Source organism: Danio rerio, chromosome 22 (assembly GCF_049306965.1).
Source record: "Danio rerio strain Tuebingen ecotype United States chromosome 22, GRCz12tu, whole genome shotgun sequence".
In the NCBI taxonomy this organism is placed as follows: Eukaryota; Metazoa; Chordata; class Actinopteri; order Cypriniformes; family Danionidae; genus Danio; species Danio rerio.
In genome coordinates this window covers 25,415,321-25,427,500 of record NC_133197.1, presented here as the reverse complement: position 1 = coordinate 25,427,500, position 12,180 = coordinate 25,415,321, and the positions used below count along the sequence as shown (strand labels likewise).

Here is a 12,180-nt window from a genome sequence, read left to right as displayed (position 1 = left end):
TACTGATAGATTGTCTAATTGAGAGTCTGACTGAATGACAATTAACTGACCATCTGACGGACACACAGACCAACTGATTGACTGATAGACAGAGTGACTGACAGAACAACTGACGCACAACAATATGACACACAGAGCATATTATTGATTTATTGATAGATCGACAGACTGACTGGCTGATTGACAGACTGACGAACAGAACGACTAATTGACAGACCGACTGATAGACAGATAGACCAACAAAATGATCGACTGACAGAGCAACCGAATGACTTATTTTGTGATAAATTTTCTGTCTAATTGGCAGTGACTGAATGACAGAATGACCAATTGACTGACACACACAGACCGACTGACTGACTGATTGATTGACAGACCATCTGACAGAAAGACTGGGTGACTGACCGACAGAATGACCAGTTGATTAAATAATTGATAGACCGACTGACTGACAGACTGATTGACGAACAGAACAACTAAATGACAGACTGACAGAATGTTTGACTGACCAACACACAGACTGACTTGTTTACTGATAGATTGGAAGATTAACTCACAGTCTGACTGACAGAAAGGCTGACTAATCTATTAACTGATAGACTGTCTGTATAACAGGTTGACTGACTGATAGAATGATTGACTGACTGACTTATTTACTTATAGATTGAATGACTTATTGGCAGTCTGACTGACAATAAGGCTGACTGACTTTTTTACTGATAGACTGTCTAATTGAATGACATGACAACTGACTGACTAACCAACTGAGTGACAGACAGATTAATTGACAGATCAGACCGACAGAATGACTGACAGAGCAATCAACTGACTTATTTACAGATAGACTTACTGTCTTATTGACACACACAGACTGACTTGTTGATAAACAGACTCACTGATTGACAGATTGACTGATAGAAAGACAGACTGCGTGACTGATAGAAAGACTGACTGACAGAATAACCAGTTAATTCATTTATTGATAGAGCCACTGACAGACAGACTGTCGAACAGAACAACAAATTGACAGACCGATCTACTGACTGCCTGACTGATAAATAGACCGACTGACTGACTTATTTACTGCTAGGTTAAATGACTAAATGACTTATTAATTCATATAGACAGTTTAATTGAAAGATTGATTGACTGATAAGTGGCAGTCTGACTGAAAAAAGCAGATTGACTTATTTACTATATGACAGTCTGATTGAATGACAGAAAAAACAACCGATTGACTGACTGGCACAGAGACCAACTGACTGAATTATTTACTGATCGATTGAATGACGACTGATTGACAGACAGATAGACAGACTCACCAGTATGGCTGATTGACTGACCGACTGACTTACAAATAGACCAACTGACTGACTGACAATTCTATTGACCGTCCGCCGGTACCTTCTCATGGTAGGGTCCTAGGACGATCCAGCCACAAAAGGTGTAGCCCAGATAGATCATCCCAGCACAGCAGCAGAAGCGAAGCACCTTCGGTAAAGCAGCTCTCATGGTGAGGATGAGCACCTGTGTCACATAACATGTACACAAAACATTTAATGCTTTAATAATTGATCAGTCTTGCTTAAAAAAAAAAAAAAAAAATCACTTGCGCTTAATCATGGAAATCTTGCTAGGGTGTTTGCATTCATGTTGCTCTAGTGATTCATTTTGACTTACATTGTACTTTTCAAAGTATCCCAGATATCGAATAACGCCGACCCAAACCATGAGAGTGGACGTGCCCAGTAAGATACTGCAGACATCATAGTTGGTCAGACTCTGGATGAGGATGGAGAGGAGTTTATAACATTTAAAGTGTACACCAAACTTGCACTTTCATGTAGGGGCAAAGTAAACATCATATACTGTAATCAATCATTCATTTTCCTTCGGCTTAGTGCCTTATTTATCAGGGGTCATTAAGCTAACTTATCCAGCACATGTTTTACACAGCGGATGCCCTTCCAGTTGCAACCCAGTACTGGGAAACACATAAACTCACATTGACACTCATACATTATAGCCAATTTAGTTTGTTCATTTCATCTATAGCGCATGTCTTAACTGTGGGGCAAACTGGAGCACTTACACACTAACAATAACACACACGTGACCATGGAAAAGCTGAAAAGCCAACTGTACAATTACTTTTTGACCCTTAACAAGTGGGAAGCACACACGCAAACTGTTGTAATTTCTACCCCGTTCACCTGATTAGGACGTAAATGCCCTTAATCTAAAGCTGACAGTCTCCAGTCAAAGCACATCTTGTTTTTTTTCATTTCAATTCCATCGTGTTGGTGTATAGAGCAAATGTTAGAATTGTGTTGATGTCCAAATATTTATGAACCTAACTGTATATAGACCATTTCAATGTGGTCATGTCATGGGCCCATGAACATTTCCTGCTCGTTTTCAAACTATTTCATGACTGTAAGAGGGAATTTAATCATAACGCAATGTTCAAACAGCTATTATAACATTATTTATTACATAACATATTTAACAACTAAATTGTTATTTTGGCCAGTAATATGATTTATAAAACATAGGTAAATTTTCTCTCAAATTAATTTGCCTTCATGATTATTTACCCCCAAATTTTAACAATAAAAAAAGTATTAAAAAAAATTAACAAAATAAAAACAATGACATTTCTATATTTAATATTTGCTCGCAACTCACTTTAAAATTCGAATAATGTTCACAAATTAAGCAAATGTTCTCTGCAAATTTAAATTGCATAATCAATAAATATTAAATAAAAAGTGGTAAATAGTGTTTTTAAGAATCAACACTCAATATCACGTTTTGCTTCCAAATTTATATAAACTTGTGTAAATTGTACTTAAATACAACTTAAATTTAAAGTAATACTTTATAATAAACATCTCAATCAATAAAAAAAAAACTAATTAGATAAGCCAACACAATAAATACACTAAAATACTTCAATTATAAATTCTAAAAATTACACATTTAAAAAGAGTATGCTGTAAATAATAATAGAAAATAATATCTTTCAAATAATAATAGAAATTTTATTTAAATGTGTCGAGTGAATTGGAAGATAAATTAATACGATCTACAACATTCAGCATTGTAGTTTCCTAAATAAAAAAAAATTGTTTTTTCAACATATTTGAATGTCTAATGCACAGGTGTTGAACAGGGAGGCCCGCAGTTCTGCACAGTTTAGTTCTCACTCTAATTAAACACACCTGATCAAACTAATTGAGTGATTTAGGTTTGTTTGATACCTACACAAACTGTAGGTGAGTTGAAGCAGGGCTGGAAATAAACTATGCAGGGCTGATGTCCCCCAGGAATTGAGATTGAAAGCCGTGACCTAATGCATCAGCAAAAATGTCTTCACCTTAGCTTGTATTTCCATCTTCAATATGGATCCGATGATGGCCATCACGTCGCTGATGATCACCAAAACATACCAGCCATTCAAAAACTCCCTCTGATCCTCTTCACACACTTTATGGTTATAATTGTCAAGACAGAAGCTGGAGAATCGCTGCGGACAAAGGAAGTGACACATCAAGAAATCACTGACAGCAAACAGAAATAAGACACTGATTCACAATGAATGACAGAAAACAGCTAAAATAGCTAAAAGCATTACACTATAAAAAAATGCTGGGTCCACACAATTCATGTTTCCCAACCGAAATCGATTAAGTTAACTTAATTGGTTTTACAAATGTAAGTAGATTGATTGTAAAACAATTAGGTTTTCCCAAAAAACTTAACAATTGTGCCATTTCAACTAATTTTAGGTAGCTTGAACAAGGAGTAAAGCAAGTATTTTTTGAGTGTACTGTAGGTGCAATGTTTACCTGAAGTAACTTCACAGCAAGTATAATGGAGCGAGTGCAGAGAATGGCAGAAATAAGACACACCAGAATAACAAATCCATCAAAAATCAGGAGGTACAGAGTGTTTTTCTGAGCTGTAAAAGACAAACATTCTTTACATGCATCTCGCATTACGTTAACAACTAAACGACATTTAAACATTTTACTTACCAGTTCCTGAAATCCTCCAGTTTTTGCACAAGCTACTAACAGCATCAAAATCAAGACTCAGTTTCATCTTCCCACTATGACAACTGTTATCAAAGTCAATCTGAAAATAAGTAAGTGAATGAATGAACGAATGAATGAATGAATGCAAGCTAAATCAAGATCATGATCATTTCATTGTTCTTTATGATTGTTTTAAAAATCTGTATATGAGGTGCTGTATTTTACTTTACTGTAAATCAAATAAGGCTCCAACTACATTCTGACTTGTGGATATCATGTATTTTCTAAAGTTGGAAGAGGTAAGATGCTCTGGGCAAACAAATTTCTATAAAAAGTGGCAATGTTTTCTTAACATCTTGCCTTTCATTTAACAGACGCACTCTCCTTTCTTTTAATTTCTTTATTTTGTGGTAGTTTATTTTTTGTTTGTTTTTAACTACTATTCTCTCATACTGTTTAATTGTAAATATTTACTTTCAACATTGACAACGTATCTGAACGTTTGATTCTGATTGTGAATTACTGCATCCAGTCGACTGTAATTTTTTGTACACTTTTATTACTCGTATCCATTTTTCTTTTGCCTTTCTATTAATTCTTTTGTCATTTTTTCAATTTTTTTTACTTTTCTTTTGTAAAAAAACAACAACAACAAAGATAAAAATATGTAATAATTTGAGTTTTTTTTCAATAAAACATTTCAACATATAAAAATCTGTATAGGATTTTATTTGCATTAAATTTGAGATGTAAATTTGAGACTACAATAAAGTAGTCATAACTTACTATGTTTGCTAACTAAAACTAATCATTAACGAACATGGAAAAAAATTACATTTTAACTTTTTGTTTTGTCTTTGGATGAATGGACTTTTATTAAATTTGCAAAACTATGAATTTGCTCAAGAACAGCCCGAATTCATCAAACTTACAAATTTAAGATGTAATATAATACAATATAACAAGAAATAAAAATAAAACCATTTTTTTTTACATTTTGTAGATTTGTTTTACTGAAAAAAGTAATCAGTGTTTTATAATAAACTTGATGCAATGTAAAAAAAAAACTGTGCAAGGTATGTGAAAAAGCAAAATCAAACATATTTTATGATTAATAACTGATATTATTAGATGTTAAAGACATATTTTGATAACTAAATGTCCTCCATACTCAAAAAGGGTCCAAAATTATCCAAAAAAAAAAAAAAAACTTAATTTTTAATATAGGTATTTCTTACAAAATAAAAGTAAAAAGATTATGTGCAAAATGTTTTTGAGTTTAAATCCTTTATTTAAAAAAAACACAGCTTTTTAAATTAATTTGTATGCATCTCTTCAGGTCAAGATGGACATGTATTTGTTATGAGAGTTAATTCTAAAAGGGGGTCTTACCTTCACAAAAAATGTGCAACAGTCTGGCAGCTCATGTGAACGAACTGTCTGCAGATTAATTCCCTCGAGTGCAAAAGTGATTTCAATTCCCACAAGCCTGTATTCCAAACAAAATAACTGTAATCACAACTTAGTAATTTTTACAATACAATATATAAAGTATAGATTTACAAACCTATAAAAGTCCAACTCAAAAAACGAAGCATTGTTCATCCTCCACGTCAAGACAGACTTTTGATCAAGAGTTAAGCAAACTGAAAAGAAAAACATATACATTTTAGTCACTATATTTACGATTCCTACCAGATTCCAGTATTTACAAAAAAAGTGTAACCTATTTCAAGCTGGGCCTCAATGTCATAGACATCCTCAGATGGTTGGACATCGCCTCTTTTGTAGCTCTTCTTACATATAATCATGGGAGAAAACTCTCCATTTTCTTCAGCATAACTAATGGGACCCACAGACAGGTTTTGTAACTGCGCGTACTGTCGAAGAGATAGACAAACTGTATTCTGTGCATGTTTTAACTTTAAATTTACATCAAGAAATATAGATATGATAAATACATTAAATAAGCCTAACAAAAAGGAAAGGGTACCAAGATGTTTTGAAATGACAAGCCGCATACTCTGCTTTATCAAGGTATTCACTTCTTTCACGTAATGATTCGTTTTTCCACTAGGTGTCAGTATATGTCTATTAAAACCAAGCAGTGCAACAAACAAAATGGATGTTACTATAAATATTGCCAATTAGTGGTGTGTTCCAAACGGGATATATCACCCTTTGAATGGCACTTTGGAAAGAAAACAATCATGGCCGTCATACTGAGGTGTTGTTCCAAGTACTCGAGTGCTCAAAACTGGCCACCTTTGTAATGAAATAATTTGAAGGGTGCAACTGATGGACACTAGGAAGTTGAATAATGTAGCACACGGCACTCTATACAAAAAAAAATAATAATAAAAAAAAATAAAAAAACATCCCTATGCTACAATAATCCCTTCAAAGCTGTCACTCTACACTCTCAGGAATAAAGGTACAGGAGCTGTCACTGTGGCAGCACCTTTTCAAAAAATACATATTTGTACCCAAAGAGTCCACAGTGGTACCTCAAAAGTGCATTTTAGTGTCCAAACATACCTAAAAAGTACCTTTGAGGTATCATTATGGACCTTGCAGATACAAATATGTACCTTTTGAAAAGGTACTGCCCTGGTGACAGCTCCTGTACTTTTATTTCTGAGTGTGCAGAGGGTAAACCTTTAAAAGGGATTAAGGCATAAGAATGAACTTTTTAAATGGAACACAGTGAAACTGAGGCAAAAATAAGCATGGCCTCCTGATCTGATTTTACATTATGCTTTATTCACACCACTATATTACTCACCCTCTTTTTATTGCTTACACCTGAGACTTTCATTGATCCTCAATACAACTAAAAATACTTTAATTAAAATCTGAGGTGCTGTTCGGTTGTTCTGTCATAGATTAGTGTTTTTATTTATTTATTTTTATTATTAATATTAAGACATTATTAAATCAATCCATGTGGCTCAATATTAATTTTGGAAGCGACAGGAATACTATTTCAGTTGAATCTGCATGTATTGAAGCAGCCTCCAAGACTGGGTATGTTGTTTTATGCCAAGGCAAACCTTGGTGCTGAAATATAGTTGGATAAACTGGAAGTGGGCGGAGTTACAGACACAAAAAAAATCCAGAACGGAATGAACATTTTCAAAGCAGAATAATAGAATAATAGGACTGTAGCATTGTTTTTCAGATAAACAAGTAGGTTTGCTTAGCATGTTTCTGAAAACTCTCAGAGATATGACATTTTAATGCTTTAGAAGAGTCAAAAACTAACATGCAGCATCTATAAACTGAACTGAATCTGATTTAATCCAATTAGAACTACAGTAGCTTTCTATTTCTGCTCTGATACCCATCTTACTGTATATGCTGAATACGTCCCACAAACTAAAATACTGTTATGGCTTTTTATCCCGTTCTGTCAATCGACTGTATGTAAAGCAGCAGTAGCTATGTTTCCATTAACTATTTTTATGCGCAACTTGGCGTTTCCATCAACCATTTTTTATGCGCATATCCAAAATGCACAAAAAAAGGTTAATGGAAACGGCAAGATGCATATAAAAACCCTATGCACATAACTGAGTAGGATAAACTTTTTAATTTGTTAAGAAAAGATGCGCATAAATTGCGATGAAAATACTTTTACTGAACAAATTCCAGTATGCGCATTAAAAAAGGTCATATGTTTTTGTTATAAGAGATCATGTGATAATAAAAATGTGCGCGAATGGATAAACCAGCAGGCTGAGCACATTGTAAAACTTCTAAAATTATGTTGTGGTCATTCTAAAATGCCTTAACCATTTCAGTACTAGTGATATTATATTATTAATCACCTCCAGAATCAAGAGCGTCTGTGCTCAGCGTTTGACACCTTCAAACACCACCAGGCATTCACTGCATGTCAGGATTCCCTTCTGAGGCACAAGTCATTTATTAAATGAAGAGAAGTTTTACGCAGCTTCTTCTACCGCAGCAAATTCTGTTTTTACTGTTGATGTTTGGCACCAGGAGCGACGCAGTGGTGCAGTAGGTAGTGCTGTTGCTTCAGAGCAAGAAGGTCGCTGGTTTGAGCCTTGGCTGGGTCAGTTGGCGTTTATGTGTGGAGTTTGCATGTTCTCCCTGCATTTGCGTAGATTTTCTCCGGGAGCTCCGGTTTCCCCCACAGTCCAAAGACATGCAGTACAGGTGAATTGGGTCAGCTAAGTTGTCCGTAATGTATGAGTGTGAATAAGTGTGTAAGGATATTTTCCAGAAATGGGTTTCAGCTTAAAGGGCATCTGCTGCGTAAAAACATATGCTGGATTAGTTGGCAGTTCATTCCACTGTGGTGACGCCAGATTAATAAAGGTACTGAGCTGAAAAGAAAATGAATGAATAAATAAATTTGGCACCAGTTAATCAGGAAGTGACGATTCGTGGAAGTGTTCGCTTTGACTCGTTGGATAGAAATGCTGCTTTATTCGCACGTCTTTTATGTGATAATCCAGTTTTGCGCATTAAGGTAATTTTCATATATGGATGGAAACGTGGCTAGTGATAAATCTAAATTGTATAAAGTCCAATAGAACAAAAAATAACAACAAGCAACAATTTACATAATTAATATGCTAACAAAATGATGGTAAGAATCTAGAAATAGGTTGGAGGGAAGAAGACAGATTAAACAAAAATACAAACCTGATCTAATACATAGTGTAAACTATCAAATACTCTCTCTTTGGTGTAGATGGAAATACTGTATTCATCCTCATCCACACCACTGTAGCCCTTCAAAAACAAATTCTTGAAGGCCATCAGGTTCTCTTCTTTATAGGACACCACAAGCTGGTTATTCAGTCCAAACAGTATGAGCTTTGGAAAGAATGAACAGAAGAAGAGAAGAAGTTTTTAGTCTGGCTGAAGGAACATTTTAGCATTATATGTAGCATTTAGTGTTAAATTATCATTTACAAAGACAAAACTACTTGGTTTAGTCAAATATGAAGAAATCCTTCAAAGGGTTTAGGATTAAAGCTGAAATAGACAATCTCTCCACTAATAGCAAGAGCAAAAAAAATGACTGTCCAAACAGTTTTCCTAGCTACTCCAGTTGACACTGGTTGAAAAAAAAACGTTAGTCCCACCTGAGGTGCTTTTGTAGAAACCAGGTTTACTCATAGTAGACTTACAGTGTTCAAAAATAAATAAATAACAGATTTCAGCAAGAAAGTAATCTCAAAAATACCTGGAGTGTAATCATGAATATTTTAAAAATTTGCACTGCTAATTTCCATGGCAGCTGTCGTCGGGTTCTGTACTTCTCACAAGGGCTCATGAAGTAAAACCTCAAGTCGTCTCTCAGTTTCTCCTCTGTCATTGGATCAGAATCCACGGAGGTGGAGCCACTACAGTAAAATATATACAAATACAAGACTATGAACATTTACAATTTTGCTCCATGAAATACATGGTTAAGAACATTTAGCATTTAATTTTACATTTGAGCTATTGCATAGTTTAAGATGTGTATGGATGTTTCACAGTAATGGGTTGCAGCTGGAAAAAACATATGCTGGATAAGTCGGTGGTTCATTCCGTTGTGGCGACCCCAGATAAATAAAGGGACTAAGCCAAAAAGAAAATGAATGAATGAATAATCTAATGATTATTATTAGTGTAATGAATATTTGCCTAATCATTGATTATTTTAACAGGCTTTACTGATTAAATCAGTAGGCTTTGAACAATTCTTCAGCTTTCCCAGTTAGTTTAAACAATGAGATACAAACTTTATAATACTCATTAATAACAATAAAGCATGTTACATATTATTCAAAACATAATTATCTTGATTAAGATTATCATTATCAGTTTATCATTATTGTTGAAATGTATTATTCAATAAACAATCTTGCAAACCGATTTTAATTTATCATCAAAATTGATGTTTACATAAGATAACATGCTTTAATTGAGGGAAAGTTTTATATTCGCACATTTGTTCAATGACAACTTGTGACATGCTCCTTATATTGTTTACCAGGGTACTTTGAATATCTTAACTGAAATCACATGTAAACATGACTTCAAAACAACATGAGCACTATTTAATTGACTGTGAACAATGTTGTATTTTGATAGCTGTTGGTTGCTAGCATTATTTCACTATTAGGAATTTTGCAAAGAATACTTTTCTGAAATTATATCATCAAGGAGAAAGTCTGAATGTGTGAATAAAAAGCCAACTTTACCTCATTCATGCTCTTGTGTTATTTGTATTATGGCACAAACATATTTTGAGAGCAAATAGAGATGATAAATTAACTTTGAGTGACACATTAACCATGTGACAGAGTTCTGTTTCGGATGAGGAAGATGGAGGGGTCATTGACCAAAAAAAAAGGAAAGAAAAAATAGCTGAATATGCGCTTCTTAAACTTTAACTGAGCCATGATGAATAACTGCAAAAGCACTTCTTGTACTTTTTTTGTACACTACCAAGGGTAAGTTACAAGTCCAAGGCTGCGTTAGCGTGTTTGTGTGTATTTACAGCATTGACAGTTCCTGACACGCTCTACTTTATTTGGCTTTATGAATGAAACACAAACAATAATGATTTTATTACGGTCAGGGCATTGAAATCATACAATATCTGATCTGTCCGAAATTATAAAGTTTGTATTCATAGTTGTTTACAAAACAAAATGCAAAATAATTCAAGCATTTCAGAAATACGTTTGTTTAACTTACTTTGGCAGGTCAACTCTGAAACCTTGGCAGAACCTTTCAGTCATTTCCATGTCGCCTGCTGACCACGATAAAACGCGTTTCCCAAAACCACAAGTGCTCCTTGACCATTAAATTGCTAAATAACCTCGCGTCTGACGTCACAGCTGAAACACGTTCACTGCCACACATCGACCAATCAGGGGCGAAGAGATTTCCAGGTGGGCGTGGCTGAGTAAACTGTACGAAGTGAAACGTCCCTTCTGCAGCACTTTTTTTAACTGTTTATCTGTGGTTGCACCTCGTACAAAAGCTCGAAGGAGGAACTAAAGAGTTTCGGTTAGAAGACACACACAGACCACATGCTATTTTTAACGCAGCAGATGTGCTTTTAATGAGTATAAGTACACAAATGTAAGGTATGAACGTGTCCTTTACAGGGATGTTTCATCAAACTTAAAGGGATAACGTTAGTTCACCCCAAAATTTAATGTACTCACTATTTACTTACCCTCAAGTTTCTTTCTTCTGTTAAACACTAAGGAAGATATTTGGGGAAAAAAAGCTGAAAACCTGCAACCACTTCATAGTAAAACGAATACTGGAAGTCAATGGGGCTTCAAGTTTCCTTATTTTACATTCAACAGAAGAAAGACGTTCAAACAGGTTAGGAACAAATGAAGGGAGAGTAAATATGAACAGTATTTTCATTTTTGAGCAAACTATTTTTTAAAGGGCACCTATGAAAATCAACTTTTGTAAGCTGTTTGGAAAGGAATTGGGTTTGTACACAGTAATACTGGAGTGATATAAACACAACAAGTTTCATTTTTATATTTCCTGACGTTAAATTAGGATCCAAATCCCAATGTTTTTGAGCCCCACCACAACGTGATGTAGGAGTGTGATTTTCCCCGCCCACTGAATTGATTGACAGGAGCCATGTTTCTAAAAACATATAAGCACGTCTACAAAACATTTTTTTCCCAATTAAACTGAGATTAAAATATTTGTTACAAATTTGTGGTTTTTATAGGTTTAAAACATTTTTAAAACAGCATGTTTTTAATGAAGAGAGTAAAATCGCTATGCAATTCTTAACTGATATAATCACCATGACAGCATAGTGTCAGTAAACACTAATGTGTGGGTGTATGTACTGCAAACGACATTTATATGGGGCTCATCGTTTCAGAAATGCTTGAATAAACTTCACAACAAATACATTAAATAAACTTACTTCGTATTTTTGACTAATGAGCTGTATTTCAGCTTCATCCAAGTCTGTCTCTGTCACTGTGCTGTTTATCTGACATAATGCATGATGAGAAGGAGATAACCAGGTGGGAATGGTGGGCGGAGACAAGCAGCTCATTTACATTTATTGCCGCAGACTACAAAAACAGCTACACTGTACACTAAAATAGGCAAATTCTGG

The 12,180-nt window shown here is 34.6% G+C and overlaps 1 protein-coding gene across 4 annotated transcripts in view; it reads right to left on the bottom strand.

Moving 5' to 3' along the window:
- The window catches only part of mcoln2 (mucolipin TRP cation channel 2), an 18,758-nt gene extending 7,871 nt beyond the window's left edge, over nt 1-10,887 (bottom strand). For 3 of the 4 annotated variants that reach the window (XR_012397339.1, XR_012397338.1, XR_012397337.1), the window contains exons 1-11: nt 10,767-10,857; nt 9,262-9,421; nt 8,715-8,888; nt 5,767-5,920; nt 5,608-5,686; nt 5,433-5,529; nt 4,041-4,140; nt 3,852-3,964; nt 3,380-3,529; nt 1,681-1,782; nt 1,405-1,527 (exon numbers count right to left, since the gene is read on the bottom strand). Coding sequence is in view for 1 of the 4 variants with exons in the window: in NM_201148.1 (NP_957442.1) it covers nt 1,405-1,527; nt 1,681-1,782; nt 3,380-3,529; nt 3,852-3,964; nt 4,041-4,140; nt 5,433-5,529; nt 5,608-5,686; nt 5,767-5,920; nt 8,715-8,888; nt 9,262-9,421; nt 10,767-10,816 (1,302 nt within the window). In the remaining 3 variants the exon portion in view is untranslated. 4 annotated transcript variants of the gene reach the window in all.
- Between the last annotated feature and the right edge of the window lie 1,293 nt (nt 10,888-12,180).